The sequence below is a fragment of the Filicampus tigris genome, chromosome 1 (genome assembly GCF_054856515.1).
Source record: "Filicampus tigris isolate MCC_2025a chromosome 1, RoL_Ftig_1.0, whole genome shotgun sequence".
Classification (NCBI taxonomy): Eukaryota; Metazoa; Chordata; class Actinopteri; order Syngnathiformes; family Syngnathidae; genus Filicampus; species Filicampus tigris.
Window position 1 is genome coordinate 36,555,102 of NC_141217.1, and position 23,453 is coordinate 36,578,554.

General features: G+C 45.0%; 1 protein-coding gene and 1 long non-coding RNA gene across 2 annotated transcripts; one reads left to right on the plus strand and one right to left on the minus strand.

Moving 5' to 3' along the window:
* Positions 1–1,153: 1,153 nt before the first annotated feature.
* Positions 1,154–8,437, plus strand: scrt2 (scratch family zinc finger 2). The gene is made up of 2 exons (XM_086037572.1): positions 1,154–1,542; positions 4,298–8,437. The coding sequence occupies exons 1-2, from the start codon at positions 1,383–1,385 to the stop codon at positions 5,092–5,094; spliced, it is 957 nt and encodes a 318-aa protein (XP_085893698.1). The 5' UTR covers positions 1,154–1,382; the 3' UTR covers positions 5,095–8,437.
* Positions 8,438–9,559: 1,122 nt separating this feature from the next.
* Positions 9,560–18,075, minus strand: LOC147153906 (uncharacterized). Its single transcript, XR_015087796.1, has 3 exons — positions 17,979–18,075; positions 15,830–15,899; positions 9,560–11,743 (listed from the first exon to the last, which is right to left on the minus strand). It is a non-coding gene; the product is annotated as an uncharacterized LOC147153906 (long non-coding RNA).
* Between the last annotated feature and the right edge of the window lie 5,378 nt (positions 18,076–23,453).

Here is a 23,453-nt window from a genome sequence, read left to right on the forward strand (position 1 = left end):
TGTTTACATCATTTAAAACTCCAAGACGTTTGGAATCAAACATGTTTCCCGTTGATCAAACAGATGCACAATTTGTTTCACTGCTTTTCCAGACGCAGTCACTCTGGGAGGGAAAAAAAAAAACACCACAACTAATCTAATCCAGCTCTCACACAACCAGCGAAAAAAGGAGTCCACACAAACACAAAATAGGCTAATGCTCAGATGCGTGGCCAATTTCACGAGCATGGATCTAATTCTAGATTTCACTCTAATCAAAAAAGATGTAATTAATTAATCAGATCATTCCCTGCCACGCATGACAGGACACACATCTGTGCAGCCGTAACGTGGAGGCAGCCGAGCTGTGCGGCTGCTCCACTGCTCCCTCGAGCTGCCTCATCAACAGCCCTGGAATCCAGAACGTCTTTGGGGGGGGGGGGGGGGGGGGGGGGGGGGGGAAGTAAAAAAAAAAAAAAAAAAAAAAAAAAAGCTGCCCGGTCGTCCCAGAGATAACCTCCCTCAGCATGCGTGTGTCGGAGGGCCGCAAAACCTGCGAGGCTGCTTGAGGTAGCGCAGGCGGGCATGAGGGAGGCAAACATAAAGTGTGCCACTTCATCCGCAAACAATGGGGGACAGGACAGCGAGTGTGTTCTCATCCACATCTCCATTGTCTGCCCACCTCGTTCACTCCTGCTCTGAGCGCGCGGCATAAGCGAGGGGTGAAAGAGGCAGGGGAGGAGGGGGGGGAGGAGAGGTGTGTGTGTGGGGGGGGGGTGTTGTGGGGCAGCGGGGGTCTGACTGTGTTCTTTCTCCTCTGTCTGTGTGTGAATGCACAGACGGTTCACGAGTAATTTGATGTGTGTCCCCGGGGACATTTGATGGATTAAAGCTAAGCAGCTCCATTTCGCAGCACCACCTGATCTTGCACTGCCTGTGCCCCATATAAAGGCTGGCGTGATTGCTGATCTCAGCTAGTCCGACAGTGGCTCTCTCTCTCTCTCTCTCTCTCTCTCTCGCTCCCTCTCTCTCTTTCTCTCTCCCTCCTCTGTGCCTGTCTCCTTCTCTTCTCCTCCACACGGGTCCTTTAAGCCGGCCGCATCACAGGAGCTATCCCAGTGCTGAACAGGATCGCTTTTATTTCTTTATTTGTCCCTTTTTTTGTCCAGGGGGGGGGGGAAACGCTGGGGAGCCAGAGTGTACCACACATCATAGCCCACCGTTCAACACTGGTTTTCTTTTTCATTTTTTTTGTGGGGGGGGAAAAAAAAAAAAAAAAAAAAATCAATCTCATGTTTTTGGCCGCCGTCTCCACCGCAAGGATTACCCTCAAGCTAGCTGCGCTCGTGTGCTCCCTCAGAGGCGTCTTCTTTTTGCTCATGCGTCTTGTTATCCACTGAAACATGCCCCCGCTCATTTTGGTGAAGAAGATCAAACTTGATGATTTCTCTTCATCCAATGCGGCCACCAACAATCACCATCAGCACCTGGACGACTCGTTGACTTTCGCACGCTCCATCACGGACTCGGTGACCAGCCTCGGCGTCCGTCTGAGCGAGAATGGTGAGTGAACGCGCCTTTCCGGTCCGCCCCCGCTCCGGACGCGGTCGAAGACGCGTCGGCCGCTGATTGCGGCGCGCTCGGCCGGCATGGGCACGCTTGACGGCGTCCTCCTTTGTTTTTGCGGGCGGCGTGAGACGGTCAGCCAATGGCGTGCCGCTAGCGTGCACATTAACGGCTCGCTGGTATTTGCGTCAATTCCCCCGAATAATCCTCCCGAGCGCCCCACCCCCACACTCCTCCCAGAGTTTTGTTTTTGGACTCCGAGTCAAGGGCAGACACAATTCAGGTCACAGCCACGGAGCGGCTCATGTAAATAGGGAGTAGAAATGCGTGTGGAATCACTCGTGTGTGCGGTACGACCGCGACAGCCCAGTGGAGGCCAAACGCTGAGCACGAGATGATTTGATTTGGTCATCATGCGGCTAATAGACTGACGAACGTGAGAGACGAGTACATTTGTCATTTGTCCTTAGCTGTTATTGTCCTTGAGTTCCCATCATGATCCAATCCTCCCATGCGCCCCCCCCCCCCCCTCTTCCCCAAGCAAATGGAGCATGCAGCCTTTCCCCACCCCCATCACTCCGCTACATCTTTCTCTTCCTTCCGGGCATTTGAAAAACGAGCAGGGCTAGAGTTTCAGCCATGTAGGCCCCCGTGGCTGCCGCAAGAGATGTCAACACGCTGTAGAGTACGGCCAGGAGGGAAGGAGAAAAAAGGAGACCAAGATGCTCCGAGTCACAGCGAGGTCTTGTCACGTGACACGGGTCGTACGGTAAACATGAAGAAAGGCCGAGCGCCGCGCCGCGGCCGACGCTCGGCTCCCGGGCGGCCCGAGACGCCGCCGTCGCTCGCGCGCAGCGGGCCGCTTCCATTTTGCGGCCCCGTTTCCAGGACCATATGTGCCTCTTTGTTATCGGTCGTTAGGATAGCTTCGCAGCGAGGGAGGCGTCACAGCCCACAGCTTCCCGCTGCCAGGATGCCCACCTGTTTTGCCTGCCAGCAAGCCAGCCACCGACAATTCTGGGAATTTCCGACGGTCGGATCGCTCTTAAACGGAGGATGAATTTCTCTTTTGCGCTCTACAGCCTCATTGCGAAGCTTCCAGGCTTATACTTTTGATTGCATTCCTTCACTGCGGTAACTTGAGCCAAATAAATGACTTGTTTTTTTCTTGCCTTTTAATGTCAAGCCCACAACTGGGACGAGATGAATAAGGCAGCAAACATCAAGCATCAGCATTTGTGCTGCGCCGGGAGATTCTCTTCCCCCCATTGTGGAGACATTTGACTTGAGTGTCTGTCGACAACAAAGAGGGCCGGCTGAGAGGCTCCATTAATTACATGCTTGCTTTGCATCTGGGGAATGAGTCTAGGACGCGGCAAAGGCTGACACAGCCAGCGCGGGTCCTCCAGGAAGAGCTCCGCGCCTGACCTTGAGTCAGTCAAACGAGCGAGCGACACTGATCAAAGGACACGAAGACCTCACAACAAATGAGGAGCACCGTTGGCGACTCATATTTGCATTTTTCAAAATGCATTAAAAAAATGTTTTTGTTTTAAAACCGCAGCATTGCTCAATGCAAATGGCGACGCTTTTGACTTGATGGCCTGGCAGACAAACACACGTGTGGGTGAAGCCTCGCAGTGTCGCACTTGTGCAGTTGGCTTGGCCTTCGCGATGGAGACATTGCACCCCGACAGCACTTGCTCGGATTTGCGAGTGCTTTCTTGAAGGTGCCCCAGCACGCGGGATGCCGTCAAACAGGTGACCCTCCCCGCACACGATGTCTGTCCCGCGTTGGCAAGTGCTCAAGCACACTCCATTGATCCTTCCTCCTGCTGCTTTTGTCCTCGCCCGACACTCGCACTATTTTACGCGGGGAGGCCCGCCGATCGCTTCAAAACCTCGCGGTTGCATTCAAAAGCCGCCGATAGCCAATTTCCACAGCTTGCAGCAGAGAGTGCGTCGGAATGTTTCTCAGCCTCAAATGTTGGAGCTGAAGAACAGAGAGGTGTATTTCCCCTCAAGGTAAAATGCACTTTGAATGCTCCTGAAGAGTCACAGCATCAAGAATGCATTGAACTCCTTTTGGATGCATTTCAGTTTGCCAGTAAGCCTTTATTTGAGCTTCTTGGCACTCGGCTGCTTCGGGAAGGAAACGAGCGAGTCGAGCGGCGGCAAGGAAAATCTCTCACTGCAAACATTCTTGCTGCTTAACCTTGTTTAACCCCGAGGAAGACTTGATGCTCCTCGAGCAGGGACACCCGGTCCGACACAAGACGCATCCGTGCGGCTAACTGATCATAAAGCGTTGTTTTCCTATCCCGAAGAGCAAGCGCTTGCGGCCGTGTTATTGCAACGGGTTTGCCTAAAAGAGGCGTTTGGGCGTTCAAGCCGTTAGGTAAAACGCTTTGAATCACGGCTACCCATCGCACGCTAACCCGAGCCAAAGAATCGGCGATGAAATCGCCGTGACCTAAAAAGTCTGCACCTTCAACTAGTGGGGAATTGTTACTAAGCCCTCCCGAGCGGGAAGTTGGCAGCTTCCTCAACGCAGCTGAGCTCATCGGCTTTTCCCGCACGGCCGCACTATTGTGTGCACAACCTGTGGGATCGGCGAGGAATGCAATTATCTCCGTGCGGCTCTCGGGCCATTTCATCCAACATGATAAGCGCGTCATCGGCGGCGTGCCGCCATGTCCTCGTCCGTCAACAACTGCTGGCCAACTGTGTTTGCGTGCGTCTCTTTACTCAGGCTACATCCAGGATTACATCACGCCATCTGTATACCGGGGGGAGAAGAAGATGGAGCACAAGCTGGTGTCGGACCCGCTGTACACCCACGTGAGCAGCGGCGGCGAGTACTGCGACCCCGACCTGAAGCACCCCGACAGCCCCCAGTCGGGCATGACCGCCAGCGGCTTCTACAGCGGCGAGTCGGAGGCCCTGGACGAGGGTTACACCATGGATGCCTTCTTCATCTCCGACGGGCGCTCGAGAAGGAAGGCGGACGGCGAGGGTCGCGAGGCGGGTTCCAGGAGCAGCAGCGCCAGCGGCGCCCCGCAGGAGAGCGGCGCCGGCGCCGGGGCGGCGCGCCACACCTGCAACGAGTGCGGCAAGACGTACGCCACCTCCTCCAACCTCAGCAGACACAAGCAAACGCACCGCAGCCTGGACAGCAAAATGGCCCGCAAGTGTCCCACCTGCGGCAAAGTGTACGTGTCCATGCCGGCCTTGGCCATGCACATCCTCACCCACGACCTCAAGCACAAGTGCGACGTGTGCAGCAAGGCCTTCAGCCGGCCGTGGCTCCTGCAAGGTCACATGCGTTCCCACACGGGCGAGAAGCCCTTCGCTTGCGCCCACTGCGGCAAAGCCTTCGCCGACCGCTCCAACCTCCGCGCCCACATGCAAACACACTCGGCCTTCAAGCACTACCGATGCAAGCGCTGCAATAAGACCTTCGCTCTCAAGTCCTACCTGAACAAGCACTACGAGTCGGCTTGCTTCAAGGGCTCCGCCGACGAAGACGACTCTGGATCAGACAACTAGTTGGCGTGGAAGATGCAGAATTTGGAACCCAGGTTCACAACCCCTAAACCCCCCCCACCCCTATTCACTCTGCTCTCCATGCCTTTTCCCTTCCCTTTTGTAGAAAGCAATATTTTCACTGAGATTATGAAGAAGCTCTAACGGCAATGGCAAAGACAATTTCAGAAGATGCTGGATTTTTTTTTTTTGGATTTTTTTCCCCCTGCACAGTAGCTAATCGTCCACAGACAAATACAATCAAGAACCTTCCCCAAATAGAAACTGTAGATGATAGTTGTACACTGAAGCAACATGTGCTAACACGCACACACGCACGCACCCCCCCACACACACACACACACTTATATATGAGGCCTGGCATGTGAATTTTTATCAATGACTATACTAATATCAATAGTAATAATATTTAGATTCCTGATATTTTATAGCAAATAGTCATGAGAAAAATGAACAAAAAACATAAAAAGGACAGTGTTCTTTGGCTTTTTTTAGAGACAAAATGACCTCTTGTATTTTTATGCTGCTTTTTATTTGCTAAGAATTGAATTCTTTTGCAACTGCCAACTTTTTACGAAAATGTGAACTATAACAGTATTTGCAAAAAAGGAAAAAAAAAAAAAAAAAAGAAGACGGGGAGATCATTTTAAAAGGTAAAAAGACAACCCCCTTTTTCCACACCAATGTTATTTTTGTATTTGATTTTTCTAAAATTATTTTTTGTGCTCAATATCCCTTGATCAAAAAGCATCTTTGTAACTGCGGGTATTCCAAACATTTTTGAAGGAGCCCTCGGCGTGTTCGAATTCCGTCAGAGCTGCGCTGTTCAAATGCGCAGCAGGCCTGTGCAACAGGTCTGCCTCTGACCAAGTGCTCAGCCATTGTCGCTGTCCTGCGTCATTAAAAGTTGCTGGCGAGCGAGCATCAAGCTGCTTTGCCGGTGCGCCGTCTTTCCGGCAACGAGACCCCCCCCCCCCCCCACCCCCCTCGCACGATGTTTGAGGTTCTCCTCGTCCGCCGGTGCGACCGCCGGCTGACGCTTGACAAAGTCGCACACCCTCAGTTACAAAGTGACTCTTTTATACGTCGCCCAAAACTCCAACGTCCATTCTTTCGCTGCATCTAATCAACGTGTAGATACTTTGTTTTATCTATCTATTTATTTGGGGGGTATTTATTGAAGACTTTGTTGCTACGTATTTATTTCATATTTAAAAGACTGAACATTCATTGAACTTGTAAGATGCTGCTGCTCTTCAAAGAAAATGTTTATATGCATGGAAACTGTAGAGAGTCCGTGGGACTTAGTTTTTAAAGAGGAACAATGAACAGCATCGCCACACGTCGCGGTCCAATTAACCGATGCAGAGCTACTTTCCTCTTTTTTTCCCCCCTTCATGGTGGCAATAACAATAACCTTACTAACATGGCAACTCACGTGCACAACAATCACAGCTGTCCTGTTTTCACTCAAATTAGGGCAATGAAAAGAATGAAAACGAAACGCCAAAATATTCTCCATCTTGTCTCCAAAATTCCAACGCTCTTCCTCAAAGACCAGAATTTTCCAAGGCCCCCGGAACCAAACAACTCAGGCAATAACTAACTCCTCGACTCAGACGAGATGCTTCCTGTTGGATCAAATTAAGAGTCCAGTAACGCCGGCGTGATCGTGTCGCATCGAGGTTTCAAAGGTGCAAAAGCAATAATGATGGCGGTGCAATCTTATATACTCAAGCTCGCGTTATCGCCTCTGTCGTTTGACAGAGCAGCCGTGCAAGAGCGACGACAGACTGCGGTGAGGGACATGTATGGATTGAACGCCATTCAATTGGCCACACCGTCAACTACTTCTCTGTGTCGGGCGGCCACGTAAAATAGCTACGCGGCTGTAAATAAGTCTTGGAAGTTGCCAAGCTTGTTGGCGCGAAGCGGCGCGCTCCAATGCGCATCCGAGTCCCCCGTCATTTGTCCCCGACGACTACCCACCCCCACCCCCCACCCTCCCGCAGCCCATCAGCCATCTTCTTTCCAACCGCTTCTAAACAGCCACAGAGGATGAGATGTGCTGAAGCGGGATTGGCGGAGGGCGGCCGAGTGTGGGAGGATAACAGGTGTTTGCAGACAGACTGCAGATAGGGAACATAATTGAGTTGGTGAGCAACCTCCAAGGGGAAGGTCAAGCACCAGCAGGCAAATGCACTGTCAGCTATTTGCATATTTCAAATGGACAAAACCAATGCAACCCTAAAACACCCCCCCCACCCCCCACCCCGCCCCCCGCACGCTAGGTGGGAGGGGTGGGGGTAAGAAAAGGGGAGTTTCCGCTCTGCTTATCCATCCCCTTCCATCCCGTCGACGGCTGTCTCAGCACCGCAGCTGAAACACTGCGTGAGAGCATCCAAACCACCTGTCTCCCATCTCCGCTCGCAAAAAGCGCCATTTGGCACGACGCTCAATCGTTGAACTTTGAACCAACGTGCAAATCACCGCTTGCATGGCACTCGCACTGCTTTTGGATTTTACAGTGGGAGGAAGAGCAAATGTTGTGCAAAGCTGGTTACAGCAATCTAATATGGAGGATAAAGGATGGAGCGGGGCGGGGGGGGCGGGGGGTGGGGGGGGGGCACGGCATTTCTAGATGTGCAGCAGGCCGAACACACTTGCAGAACAGATCACGGACGAAAATGACTGAGGAGGCGGATCAACTTGATTCTGCACGTCCAAATTGAGACCGAATGCAGCATTGTTCCTCTTTGACAAATAATGTACATAGAATTGTAAATATATCACAGCAATAATATGCATGTAGACATTGAATTGCTCTTTTCTAGCCATGCTGTCTTATGTTTTATTTATTTATGTAAAAACAAAACAGGTACCAATTACAATCCGGGTGGCCACATGTATCAGGGAGTGTCTTGGTTTCCAAACTATTTGTAAAACAAGGCAACAACACTTCAGTGTATTCTGAAAGAATTGATCATGTTCAGTTTCTTTTTTTTTTTTTTTTTTTATGTGCCCAGCTCGACTGTGCAAAGAGAAGTGCCAAATAAATATGATTTCCATGACAAAAGCCTTCAACATATGGTTGGCTGCTTGAAACCTTCCATATGGCCCTCAAAGGAAAGAAAAAAAAAGATTAATCTAACTCACTCTCTCTCTCTCTCTCTCTCTCTCTTTCTCTCTCTCTCTCTCTCTCTCTCTCCGTCTCCCTCGCTCTCTCTCGACATGAACAAACCTAAGCCATGATTGCTGAGGGGTGTTTTGGTTTCTCCTGTTCTGCTACAATTTATGACAACAATAATAGCAATGATAACGTGAATAAAAACAATAGCACAAGCAATGTGCAAGTCTGCTCTTATTTCTTTGGAAAGCAGTGAATGATTTGCTTAAAGGGCTAAAAGGGTATCCTGGTTCCAAAGCTTCATTCGTAAGCCCCTTTGTATGGACTATATGCACGCAGCAATCCCGCGTTCAATGTCATAAGCCGGACACCAAAGCTTCCGGTGGAGGGTAGAGGCAATAGCAGAGCGCGCTGTTGATGTGTAACTCTCATCAACTTTCGCCCAAAGTCCGGAACTGACTCAAAAAGAACAGGGACCGCTCCTTTGTTCAACACTAGGACTACCTGAATTCTAAAACGGCTTAGATCTCCTCGAGCCATCCTTTTTCTTTGATGAGACATTCTAAAACAATGCGCATGTAAAAAACCTTAATGTGGCTTAATGTTAGCAAACCACGACTGATCACCACCAAAATACTCTGGCGATGGCTTTGATATTTTCAGAGACTGAAGTGGGCATAAGTGGAGATGCCGATTGTGAATTTTGGTGGCAGTCGGTCGTAGTTTTCGAAAATTAAGCCACGTTCAGCTTTTTGAACGTCCAATTTTGACGGCTTGCGCTTTGGCAAAGACGTCTTTACCTAAACTTATTATTACTCGCTGTTTGACTTTCTATTAAAAGGTATTTGATTTATTAAAAGTCTGTTCTGAGTATATTTGAATAAAAATAATGTACCGTATCTCCACCCCTGGGACCACCCATCCACCGAGTCCCGTCCTTCCCCTTCTGAGACAGACGGGTGTGGGTTAGGTGGTGGTGCTTCACACAGAGCCTGCCGTTGTCCCCTCTATCACATCTAACAGCCAATATTTTACACCCAGCTAATAATACCATTAACTATGTCGCCGTACTCTTCACTGGAGGGAGGCTGCTCCTGCTCGGTTTCGCAGTCTCGATCGTCGTTAGACTAAGCCTTGTCAACATTTTGAAATAGATGTAATGATTACTCTACCGTATGCAACGATAATGGGTAGTAGTTATTTAATTAACTGACATGAAACACAAGACATGAAACACAACATGAAAACACATTTGCAATATATATTTATATATATATATATATATATATATATACATATATATATATATATATATATATATATAACAAGTAATTCTCAAAATTGCAAACACAAGAGAGGAAAAGTTTTAATGGGCTATTCAGTAACACACAAAAGACATTTCCAGGCCCCTGCTGCGCTCCTTTCTAAGTGTCACATGACCTTGGAATGTGAGAAACTTGGGATGGGGAGGGGGCTGCTGACCAACCCCCCCCCCCTTCATACAGAAACTGAAAACGCCTCTGCCAATACCTCAGGGTCATCTTGATGATGAAGATGAAGTTTCTTGAGGCTTGTAAAATTGTTCACTGGCGATATAGCTATGGAAACCCGGCGCAGGAATAAGGACTCATAAATATTTCTAAATTTTTTTAATACAACAAAATGGAAGCATGAGAATAAGATTGATACACACACACAGGAAAGGTTGAAAGGCAAGGAACATCATTAATCTATGCAGACAGAGTAACAATAACAACACATCAAAAGCTTGAGAACTGTCAAAAATAACACTGTGGGAATTGTACTTGAACAAACGGCGCCCTCGTGTAGTTGACGGCTACATTATTACATAAGCAGCAGAAAAAATGACGAGAACAGACTTTGGTGCTATCGAGATGGATGGATGGATAGGGTCAAGTACCGACTGACGTGTTGTGTTCTTTAAAAAGCAAGACCACTGTTCTCTTCTGTGATACCACGGAGTCGCCTTATTTAACTGCCTGCACAACACTTTTCATGGGCGTTCCCTGCAGTAACATTGCAGAGGCATAGTCTGCCCTCTAGTGGTTCAACACATGTAATATCATGGATTATGCCATTTCATAGAATGACAGGAAACACGCCCAACCTGTCTTGTGTGTGTAATCCGGGATGATGTATGTTTTGGGTGTAGAAAAAAAAAGGTGGACAGCAATTTTGTTTTGTTAACTAACCTTAACCCCTTTGCAATGGGTAGTATGCTCTTGTGTGACTGATGCAATGTAAGGACGGAAGCGTTTTGGACGGACGGGGTCGAAGGACGATTATTTTCCAGGTCGACGAACTGGCAAAAAAGGTTTAACTGCCCAGCTCTGCGTGCGTAAGTGTGAGTGTGTGTGTATTTTTATATATGTACACACCCAACAACTCATTCTCAGCATCTACAGCATTGACACATACTTATCTATGTTTACATACATGTATGTACATATCAATATCTAAATGCATATCCGTATACATATCCAGTAAATATATATACAGTGAAGGCATTAAGTGGACGTGGTGTCTTTTAAAGAACTCTTAGTCAATTAAATCAGGAAGCAATTATGACAGTAATGTGCCTTCAGCTGGTGCCTCCTCTGTCATTGTTTGAGCGGATTTATGCGCTTTATTGTCAATTGACTTTAAATGTGCGCACTTTGAGACACAAAAATGCCACCAACCTATTGTTAAAAGTGAGGAGCGAGCGGGGCCTGGTGACGCTTTGAATAAGAGCTCCTGAGACGTCTGCATTATGTAAAAGCCCAAGCATCTGTTCCAAGCTCTTCCTGTTCCATACATTTTTAATTCAACATTGATTTTATGCTGCAACGACCCTTTCTGAGTGACTCCAAAGCCGGCGAAAAATAAGGAGCAAAATAAAATTGAATCATGACAGCAGACAGGGATTATCATTCTGGGACTTTTCTTGATTGGGTCCTAGGGAATGTGCAACACTTGAAGAGAACCGCTTGCGTCCTTCAGTGTCCTCCAGCAGCTCAGCTGCAGTGTAACGAGACAGCAGGCTGACCTGTGACAAGACACAGAGCTGCACACTATTGCATGTGGAAAGTAAGTGAGGCTGGTCAACGAAAGGCACATGTAGCTAGGTGTCACCATTCTTCTGAATAGTCACACTGATTAAAAAAAAAAAAAAAAAAAAAAGATCAGCATATTGCATTGTATATATGCAGATGTATCAAATTGTCCAGACCTATTCCATTTAGGGTTCGCTTATCTTAGGTTACAATGAGACTGGCAATAGCAAACTCTACTCAGAGTCAAAAGAAACCTCCAGAAATAAGACACATTCAAATGAAAACACTCACCTGGATCGACGCTTCAAAAATTCCACTCTCCTTGACTCAAAAGACCGCAGGATTCGACTCCACCACCTCCCAGGACCAACTCTCATTTTACTCTTGAGCCGTTTTCTCCTCCGACACCCGTGGAAAGTGATGAATCAAAGTTCTCTCTCGAACGAACGACAAATGACGCTATCTAGCGCTGCGGTGCATTCACGGCATATAGGATAAAAAACATCACCAAACAAACCTTTAAAGATGAAATCAACATACAAACGTATTTTTTTCAAGATTATGTTCCCAGCAGGCCCGCTAGTTGAAACACAGCATTCTGATTAATACTGTAGTGTGTTTGTGCAATATGAGTTAAGCAGCAAAATAAGAGTTAATCCACTCATTTTGATGGCTAAAAACGAGTGGATTAACTCTTATTCCACAAACGCAATATTTATCAGAATGCCTTGTTTCAATTAGTGGGCTTGCATAGAACATATTCTTGAAAAAAAATATGTTTTGGGTTGATTTCCCCATATACACTGTACATGCTGGCTGCTGCTCTCAAAGCTGAACATGAAGTTTCCGATTTCTCCGGCTCAAACGTCGCCTTGCTACATGTTGCACCTTACCAAATTTTATGACGCGAGTAAATAACTGCCTTCGTTGCGCAGCGGCAGACTGTAAAAAGGAGACCCGTGCATTCCAATTACATGGCATTTGGGCGAGCAACATTCGCCTGCCCGGCAGCAGCTATGAGCTCGTCAGGTGAGGAGGCCCCGCGCGGGCCTCTGCGAGCGCGTCGACAAAGATTGCCGCCCCGCTGCTGCGCGCGAGCTCAGCATATCAAGTCAATTATTGAAAGCAACCTGCAAAATTGAGCGCGCCACACTCACACTTCAAAGATATTGACCTGAGGATGCCATCATCGTTTGAGTGAAAATAGAACTGGCTTCTGATGGAGGGAGTGGGGTCAATGCAAGGTCAGGCACAGCTACAGTGTGCTCACGTTAACATTCATACTCGATGCGGTTGTTTTGTCTCTTAAAAAACAAGGGTATAATATACACCAAGGAAGGCACTGTACTCAAACTGTAAGAGACAGGCAGTACGCCATACAATGTACTGCATATCTGTATACGGGGATGTACTGGGACCAAAATTCAGCCCGGGAATATTTGTTGGCGTTGGTCGTCACGCACTGAAAATGATTTGTCAAAAGGTAGGGGGAATTTAGGGCGTATGGCAGGGCTATTCAACTAAATTATTCAGGGGGCCACATCATCCAAAACCCAAGGGGCCGGATGCATATTTGTCATACACTCGGTGGTGATTTTCTAAGTCAATCTTTCTTTTTTTTTTTTTCTGTTTCGATAGTGCCATGTTTACAGGCTAAGCGATGGCATTGTTTGAATTTGGACGATTCCAGTTCCAATTCCGGTTCTGGCAGCTGCAACATCTAGGCAGAAAAAACGTTGCCAGTTGCTGCAGTTGGTCACTTGTACAGGAAGGAAGTGTGGATTTTTTTTGCAAAGGTGAAATGCAACAAAATACAAAGAATTTCCTGCAGCCTGACAAATATCAGGGGGGGTGCTGTGTGGGTCCTGATCCCAAGCAGCTTTAAAGCGGAAGTCAACCCAAACATATTTTTTTTTTCAAGAATATGTTCTATGCAAGCCCACAAGTTGAAGGCATTCTGATAGATATTGCGTTTGTGGAGTAAGAGTTAACCCACCCGTTTTCAGCCATCGTTGGAGGCGGCCATTTTGTCACTTCTGCCGACTGAAAATGACATCACAACAGCTCAGGGCTCAGGTAACGACCAATCACGGCTGCTTTCTGAAGCTGAGTCGTCATTTTGTGTTTTGCTGTGATGTCATTTTCAGAAGTGACAAAATGGCCGCCCCCGGAGATGTCTAAAAACGGGTGCATTTTGCTGCTTAACTCATATTCCACAAACGCAATAATAATCAGAATGCCGTGTTTCAACTAGTGGGCCTGCTGGGAACATATTCTTGAAAAAATATGTTTGAGTTGATTTCCCCTTTAAGTGGCCATTGAAGGAATGAACAGTTAGTCTGCGCACATTGTGCATGACGGGAGAGCTGCTCATTAAAAGCGCCATTCCTCAGTGTTTCATCAAGTGCGACTGCCAAGCTCTTGAACTCACTGTTCTTGATGTTTGCGGAAAAGCCATCTGTTTCCCCGTCTCTCTGTTGGCACAGGGTCCACCTCGTCCGTGTGCTTCACTTTTTGAAGCCATGTCAGAATTGCACTTTTATGCATCTAAGATGTGCAACTTGTCATCAGCACGCAGGCACAAGTCTACAGGGGCACGCCTTAAATAGCATCCCGACGCCTTCATCCACAACAAAAGCAAGACGCTGCGATCGTTCGGAAGAACACGGCGGAGCTTTCGGTATTTGCTCAACTAATGTCAACATTTTGAGGCGGTGGCATTTGTTCTGAAGTATTTTCACATAAACTAAATCATCCAAGGCCAATTGTTACACATGTATAACCAAGCCATGATAGCAACGTTATCATTTCAACATGGCATAGTTTTATCTCAGGAATTGTTAACGAACTTTCTGTGGCAATTGGTATACAGCTGTGGTTGTCCACCATGTTGAACCAAATATAAAATACAGTGCGTAGCAGCCATACAGTCAATGTTCATCAAAAACCACACAGCGGCTCTATTCCTCAAAAGAACAATATGTTCTTTGTGCCCCCACTAGTCCAAACACCATATTCAGATTAATATTACTTTATCACTATTAGTCTGCGGAATAACAATTAAGCAGAATAGTCTACTTGTTTGTAGCCATCTGAGAGGGTTGGCCATTTTGTTCCGTACTGCCACCGACCGAAAACGACAAAACAAGCGAGGCGTGACGTTCGCAAGCTGAGCCGGGCACTTTGACGTCAATTTCAACAGGTGGCAGTACATCACTCACTGGTCAAGTTGTTCGAGAGTGAACTGGTGGGAAAACACCGCACGGTCATTTGTATTGTTTTCGAGACGGAATGAAGCACAAGTAAAAGGACATACTGCACCCTCCCTTCCCGAAGAACATTTTTCCTGTGCTAAGGCAAATAGTGAATTTATTTCAAAGCAAGCAAGATCATTAGAGCAGAAGTCCCTTCCAGAGGGAGATGCTGTAGTAGATGGAATGGTTGCATGGGCAGGCTTAGCAAGTGAGAGCTATAAAACCGATCATTGAACAAATCAGTCTTGCACTGGACCACAATATCATCTATTTTTGCTTAAACACTGGCGTGATTTCAGACACAGTCATCAATCCCAAAGCTGTGCTATGACAACCGAGAGTCATCATCAGAGTCATGAACACTTTAAAAGCTTGTCGGTGTGTAAAAGAAAGTGTGCGTGCGTGTGTGTGTGTGTGTGTTGGGGGGGGGGGGGCTATAAATAAATACAGCTCATTTCTGGCAGGTAATTTTCCCCATCTGCTCTAAGTGTGACAATCCCGCGAGGACGGAAAATCTAATTTTAACAGCAAATCATGATGTGGGAACTGTTCTCGCGTGACCCGCGGCTGCACCTGTGTGACTAACTCAATTGAAGTCATTGAGAGATGTTAGCTCGGAGAACGCATCTCCGCTTTGACAGAGTGTAGTGGGCCTCGGATGATTTCCATGTCTATGCGCCTTGACTGACAGGGTCTCTTCTTTGTCTTGTGACGCTGTTTATTTCGGCGGGGAAGGTGCACGATACGTTCTGACAGACAGTGAAGCAACGGCTCAAATTTGATGCTGAATAAAGCGATGATTGCCGAGGGGGAAAATGTCACCATCCATATTTATTACCCGTATATATTGTACGTGCGCAAAGGGTCCAGCGTCACACTCTCGCCCATTTTTATGCCTTAACTGTTGTCTTTCAACCACATTGGTGTCAGCTCACAGCTCTTTGAAAACGAAGGAAGCTTGAATATTGGATCCGAATGATCTCAAGAACGTGGCTATAGCTGCACCGAAACATGACGTACTACGCTCGGATTCATACTACAAAGACATACGATGTACAGATAGCACAGCTAATGATTACCGACTATATATAGAGCTCCTTCATGTTGGAACTGATTCCCGTGTGACCAATTAATTGTCGGGCCCTACCAATGGAGTTGAAACTATTTGTAATAATTCAATTTAATGACCTGCCTCTTCTGTCCGAGAAATCATTTTTAATTGTCTCATTAGAAGACGCGAAAGCTACCGGTATGCGTTGGGCAACAATGGACCTGTTTACGCAGATCTCTTGAAGATTTACCTGAGCAAGGCTGCAAGCCCAGATGTCCTGTGTTTGTAACCACAGCAACCTGCACGGCTCTTTGAAATCTCTGCAAAAATAGAACAGTACAGTAAGTTAAGCACTTTGAAGCAGTATGCCCATATCACGCAACAGTCTACGCGACCTCATTAAAGGAGAGAAGTTACAGGATGGAGGGCTTGCGGGGGCTTCTTTTTCAGATTAATTGCTGGCGTGAATTTCAAAGGGGCACCCTGGTCTAAATACCTAAACGTAATGGTTGTTTACAAAGCAGCAGTTCAACCAATTAATTCATGGCATTATTTTAGCAGCCATCAGGGTCCCAAACGACTCGGAGGGAGCCGATTCCAGCTGACTTTGGGCAACAGGTTTTTTTTTTCCGTTCACCAGAAGCCCAACATTGTGCACAAAATTGTGAGGTGAACCGTATGAGATGGTTGTGTCCTGAAGGGTTCAAACAGGCAACTTTGATCATTTCAGTCTGGAAAAAGCAAAATAAAGGCCAATGTGGAACAGCTGATTGCAGAATAGTGTGGCAGATGTTAAAAAACAGGGGATTTAAAATTAGAGCCAGTTTGTCCATTTACAAATGACTGTTGAGAGCATGAACGATAACATCATTCAAAACTGAGGCACCTTTGCATCCGTCACTATTTTGTTATTTGGGAGTTGATGACATCAGCATGCACAACTCATGCAAATAGTTTACTTGTGGGGTACAATTTAAAGGTAAATATATTGTTTACAACAAACCTTGTCGAGTTTCTTGGTGCTGCAGGCTACAACAGAAAAAAAATCTTCCATCTTGTGAAGCTAAAAAGGCAGTCGAAATAATCAATTTTCTCAACACAGGGCCAACAAATTAATTGTTTTCATTAAGTGACCTCATAAATCATTTTGAAAAGTAGCCAATGTATTGGCAATGCCTGCTGACAAGGCCACCGGGATATATATTTCGCTCACCTGTGGTTTTAACAGATTTACCCTTCAAACGCAGTTACAACTAAGTGGAAACAAGACTGTGATTGACAGTGACAAAATCCAATCAGAAAGCTCTTACAATATTTCCACACCGCCGGAAAAAGCATCGCGGAAGTAACGAGGAGCAGACTCTCATTGGGGCAATTTTGGGCACGTCCTGAGAAATTTACTCTAACGCCCATGCACTTCTCTGTGCGTGCAGAGGCAGACTGCACTCCGCTCCCATTAATTTCCCAACACAGCCTATGTTCTAAACCAATCAGCAGCTTGTGCTATCTAACTGCTCCCATCCGTGCTACTTGACGCACTGGCGCACCGTGTCCTCAGTTGGAGCGCCAAGTGCGCTCACTGGCACTCCGTTTTTGGGGCACTATGAGTTTCCGAACGCCAAATTCGAGCAAGGCACTGAATTTCCGAACGGTCGGAGTGAAGCATTGCGCACTCCGAATGTATGTTCCGTTTGTGGCGCGCCAATTGAACACTTTTGACCCGGTCTGGTTTCTGGGGCGTAAACCTGTCGACAATGATCTCTATGCGTGACGTGAAAACAGACAAGAGCGGGTCTATTCACTCCAAAGGTCTACAGGAAGTGAACCAAGTTCCGATTGACATCCTCATCAGACCCTTTCCTCCAGTTGCCATATAAGTCCCCAAGATGTCAATCAGAAAAGATCTCTGTAGATCTCTCTGTTTAGGTCTTGTGATGTTGTGTCGTCATCCTTGGAGGCTCAAGAGTAACAAGTACTGCTTCAATGTAAAGAGTAGAAAATAGCAGAGCTGGGCATGTTTCTAATTTTTAATTTTTTTTCTAAAATTTTCTAATTTGCGGTCCGTTTATCGCCTTCTGCCAACAGCCGGGGTACCCTTCCGCCATCCGTTTATCCGACATTATGTCCAGCCGGAAAAAATAGTACCCACCTATGAGCCGGTCCGCCTATAATTTTTTAAACGGGTTTCTGTTAGCGTTTCCGACTACAAACTGCGACCAACTACTGCTAAGTGTCTATCCGTCTAATCCCCCCTGAACCCCGTCAAAAACACGTCATATTAGAACAGATAGTGCACTATTATTCGGTTAATTTGTGTATCTGCATCATTCTGCCCAAAGCCTCACATGCACTTATTCTATTTTCAAAATTAAAACGCTCAAAAGTTTAAAAGGACTTACTTTTGATAGGATCCCTCTTTTCACAGTTTAAACTGCTTGACAATGTTGTCGAATTCTCCTGCGTTTGACTACTACTACTACTACTACTACTTCTTCTTCTTCTTCTTCTTCTTCTTCTTCTTCTTCTTCTTCTTCTTCTTCTTCTTCTTCTTCTTCTTCTTCTTCTTCTTCTTCTTCTTCTTCTTCTTCTTCTTCTTCTTCTTCTTCTTCTTCTTCTTCTTCTTCTTCTTCTATTTCTTCATTTTCTTATTGTTCTTCTTCTTCTTCTATTTCTTCTTTTTCTTCTTTTTCTTTTCTTCTTTTCTTCTTCATCTTCTCCTTCTTCTTCTTCTTCTTCTTCTTCTTCTTATTATTATTATTATTATTATTATTATTATTATTATTCTTGTATATTAATGGCTTTACAGGTATTTATTGGTATTTCATGGAATCACATGAAAGAGTTTATGCCACATTATGAGGTTGCCGTTTCAGTGCCTTAAAAAATCCACCCCTGAGTAGTTGACAGATGTTTGAAGCTGCTTATGAAAGGACTTTGCGGTTTTCCATTGTTTCAACAAAAGGCTGGAGGTGTTATTATTTGGACTATTGGCAAGTGTCTCTTTTGGTCACTGGATATGACGTTTGGATACACATATTTAAAATAGAAAAACACGAGTTGTATTTCTATTTGAATTTAATTTTAAAATACAAACACCATAATTGAAATACAGCTTGATTTTCTAGTTATGTTGCCTGGAACGAGTAAGGAAAAGTACAAAATCAGTTTAATTTTCAATTCTAAAACATAAATAGAATATAATACGAGACACAAATCGAAATATGGCTCATATATTTGTTTCATATTACCGGAAGTTGTCTCACTACCAGCATTTCTCATACTGACCAGGAGATGGCGACAGCGTAGCGCCTGAAGACGATATCGTGAACTGTACTGCAATGCCATTTCTATCTTTCTAACTTCCACAAACTCTAACTACACGTGTAAAAGAATGTTTGTATCACTAATAAAGATTTTTTTCATGATCTGTCGCCACGATAATAATTTACCATGGCCACAAAATGCTAATGTGTGACCATGAAATGGAAATAATGGGCGCACAAAATTCTAATTTGCGGGTTAAATTTCACGTGAACAACTTTGACATCTGGGTTAGCAAATGCCACACACCTTTTCTGGAGACCTCAGTGTGGTGTCCTTAATGACAAGCGTCTTTAAATAGTCTGTTCTTATCTTTAGCCTGCAATGCAGCTTTTTCACAATGTCTTTCTTTCTAATGTGTCACCGCCCTTTAACCCCCCACATTTTTGTCCAGACCTGTTTCATGATTTCGTTTTTGCCATCATTTATTATTATTATTACTATCATCATTATTATTATTATTATTATTATTATTATTATTATTATTATTATTATTATTATTATTATTGTTATTGTTATTATTGTTGTTGTCGTTGTTGTTATTGTTGTTGTTGTGGTTGTTGTTGTTGTTTCCTAGCGTTTGTGGAATTAGGCTGGAGCTACAGCATTACAGTACATATCGCCATCTCCTGGCCATTATGAGAAATGCTGTCGGTGACAACTTCCGGAAATATTGTCGTTTTAGCATTGAAAATTAAAAATCTAACTGTTTTTGGACTTTTCCTTACTCGTTCCAGACAACAAACTACAAAATAAACCTGTATTTCAATTTTGGTGTTTGTATTTTAGAATGAAAATCAAATAACCAGTCGTTTTTCCATTTTTAATTTCTGCTACCAATCAAAACATCCAATGACCAAAAGAAACACGGACGATCGCTAACTGGCCATTTACATTCCTTCCAATGCAAGACAGTGCACCATCGCATGCTTTCAAAAATTGGATCCTTTTCAAAAGATTGATGAATATTGATTGACCCTAAGTGGCAGTGAACTCATAGTACTCCACAACAAACGGCAGTTTGACAGATAGCAAACAACTCTCCAAAAAAAAAGGGGCTGCAAGCTGTTTAATGCCACTCCCAGTTGAAGTTCACTGTCAAACTAAGCATCAAACAAAGATAGTCACACGCTGTCTTCAAAAGAACCTCACATAACATTGCCTTAGGAAATGCTGCTTCGCTTAATGCTAACAAACATTGCAAACGCCATAGATAGGCTAATGAACAGCAACAGGGTTATGGCATTTTTACCCTTGAAGCAACGGATATTTGAACACAAACGATGCCCTGTGTCTGAAATGTGCTATGTAAATAAAGCTGACCACACAGACCCCACACAACCTGTTGCTGCCTTGTTGACGTTAGTTTGCAGGAATCTCTTCTATTTAATATTTAAAGATGACCTCAGTCATCCAGGCCCATTGACAGGACTCTTCCCCATGAATCTGGAGTGTTTTACTGATTATAGACACGCAAATGCACATGACACTTTCATAGGCTAGGAAATCCAACAGATCCAAAATTTACTCACGACCGTACACTGGAAAAAAATGCATCTAAAATATCAAATAAGCATATAAAAAACAAGCCTAGGGAGCTGCAGGCTCAATATAGTAAACAGGAGGTCCTCCAGTTACAAACACCCGACTTGGGAACATTCGTATATACGAATATATAATATATACTGATTGATGTCCACCACTTTGTACGCGCATCTCAACGCTCATGTACAATGAGAAGAAGGAAGACCTCTCACAAATTGCGAGCCGCCATTCAACTGCACTCTTGGATTCCGCTGTCCGCTCAAAACGTCTCCAAAGAAATCTCCGGTCATGATGACAAGTCTGCCTCTTACCAACAGTAACCTCTCCCTCCTCCATCGTCTACGTATGCACATGGACTTTGCTTTCAAGCGACAGTACGTTACAGTACGGTGCTAGCTTGGCGCTTGTTGACATCATTGCCCCACGAAACTAATAATTGAGGGGTTGAATCGGGACCGGGTGCTTTTGTATGACTGACTTCCAGTCGACTTCCTGTTTTTAGCAAAGCGATAATCATTTCTCGACACAGCTACCGTGTCCACTTTTCTACGGCACCACATTCACAGTCGTTTTTATTTTGGGACCTCAGATGGCAACAACAGATTGAAAGTTAATGTGTACAGATTTACAAGAATCTTAGGAACGGCCAATTAGAAACCAGTGTGTTCGTACCTTGGGGACTTCCTGTTCTGTGTTGTATAGTACAGTATACTGTATTGTACCTAACCCGAACTCTAGAGTACCGGCGTCAAGAGCAAATCTTTGCCTCTGTGTTGGAGGAGGGAAAATTATTCTGGTTCTGTAACATGGCAGGTTGTTATGCACGGAGGAGGACTTTCCTTGACGTCAGCAGCTTTGACGATCTCCCTTTGTGGCCACTGTGGAAATGAAGGCAGACCAAACCCAAAAGGACTCGACAGTTTCCCTTGTGTGTGTCGCGTGTGATAAGATTTCCTTCCTGTGGCTCTCCCTCAGTGTCTGGAAGTAACCAAATCCTCAAAGGCCTTTTGACACGCAACACCAGCATTAAAAAAGAAACACCAAAACATTGCACCTGTTGCTTTCAGGAAGCGGCTCTGCGGATTTTGTCTTTGAGGCTTTAAACGTATCGAGGGCATTTTGAAGGCTTAAGAAGAGGAAATGTTTTCAAAAATCGAGCTTTTCATATCTATCTGTTCAATATGATTTTCTCCTATGGTGTCAGTAAATACAGAAAAAAAACCAACACGTTTCCACATGTTCGAGCTGTCAGATAATGCCTTTACGCACGCCATGTGTACTAGACAGCAAGTAGCAAGCCACATTTTCCTTGAACCCTCAAGGCGAAACAAGGCGTGAGTAGTGTCATCGCCAGCTCGGATCGCAGAGGCGGACATCCAGCAGTTTGGCCAAAGATCTGAAAGCAGCCAAGCACCAGAGGTGGGTAGAGTAGCCAACAATTGTACTCAAGTAAAAGTACTGTTACTTCAGAATAATATGACTCAAGTAGAAGTAAAAAGTAGTCATCCAAATAATTACATGAATAAAAGTAAAAAAGTACTTGGTGAAAAAAACTACTTAAGTACCGAGTAACTGTAGCAACGTCTCATTTATTTTTTATTTTTTTAAAAACAACCATCCCATCAGGCGAAAACATAAAATAATCATCTTCAGGCAAATTAAAGTCCATCCAATCAATAAAATGAATTACATTTAATTAAAGAATAGCTTGAAATAATCTTAAAGTGAATTCAAGTACTTTAATAAACAATAAAATAATAAAAGTATAAATAAAAGAAATAAATTAAGCATAAGTAGGGCAAAATGTCAGCCCCTGTACTTTTTTTAACAGGCTCCGCAGGCAGAACAACAAGGTATAGCCCATGAACTCGTATAAACCGTGTGTGTGCGCGTGTGTGTGTGTGTGTTGCGTGTGTGCGTCGAAAACAACTCCCGCATCTGAAGTTGAATATGATCACGTGACGAGACTGCAGGGCTATACGGCCATACGGCTATGTTTGATTGGTGAAACACAGTCACATGGTAGAGCCTGGCGCAGGTCTCTGACAAAGTAAATGCGCCGTTCTCTGAGAGAGAGAGCGAGAGAGAGAGAGAGAGAGAGAGAGAGAGTGAGCGACAGAGAGAGAGAGAGAGAGAGAGACGCTTACGTATGCGGAGGGGATTTAAGTAACGGGTTCAATGTAGCCTAATGTAGCGTAGTAAGAGTACAGTTTCTTCTTCACAAATCTACTAAAGTAAAAGTAAAAAGTATAGTGTTTTAAAACTAGTCCTAGAAGTACAAAATTTCCCAAAACTTACTCAAGTAAATGTAACGGAGTAACTGTAACTCGTTACTACCCACCTCTGCCAAGCATTGCATGTGAACTGGCACTGAACAGAGAAGTGTGGGCAAAGTGCAGAGACCAAAGTAATCCCCTCCCTTGCGCTTGATGCAAAAGTAATACCTGTACAATCACAGGCTATTCGCAAAATTGCGTTATTGTTTTTTTTCTGTGCAAACCATCCTCGGCTCTTTTGAATCTTTGCTGAAAGTGCCACATATTCGAGAATTTGTGCTCTCTATATAAGTCTATTATTCTATCTCTCATAGGAAAGTAGTTATTGGTGACAAGTGGGTTGAATCTCAACTGAGAGGCTAATGTCAATGTACGTCAGGGAGGAGCTAAGTTTAGCCTGAGTTGTTGATGGAAGTTTCTCCAAGTAATCAGATCATCTGTAAGACATTCATTTTCAAGGATAATGTTGTAAGCTTTAAAAATGAAATTGTGTTGTGACTGTAGTTTGTACTTTGCATTTGAAACTATTACTATGGGCAGTTAGAACCATTTTTCAGGCGGGCGTCATTCACTCGCGTATTTTGGCTGTTGGTGGCAGGCCTCGTGGTCTGTGGTCACTTGATAATGAATAAGTCACACATACGCTTCATTGGAGCAAAACATTTCAATGTATACTCAACTTAAATGATTGTCAATTCCAAGTCCCCTCACCCTCACTCATAATCCCCCTGC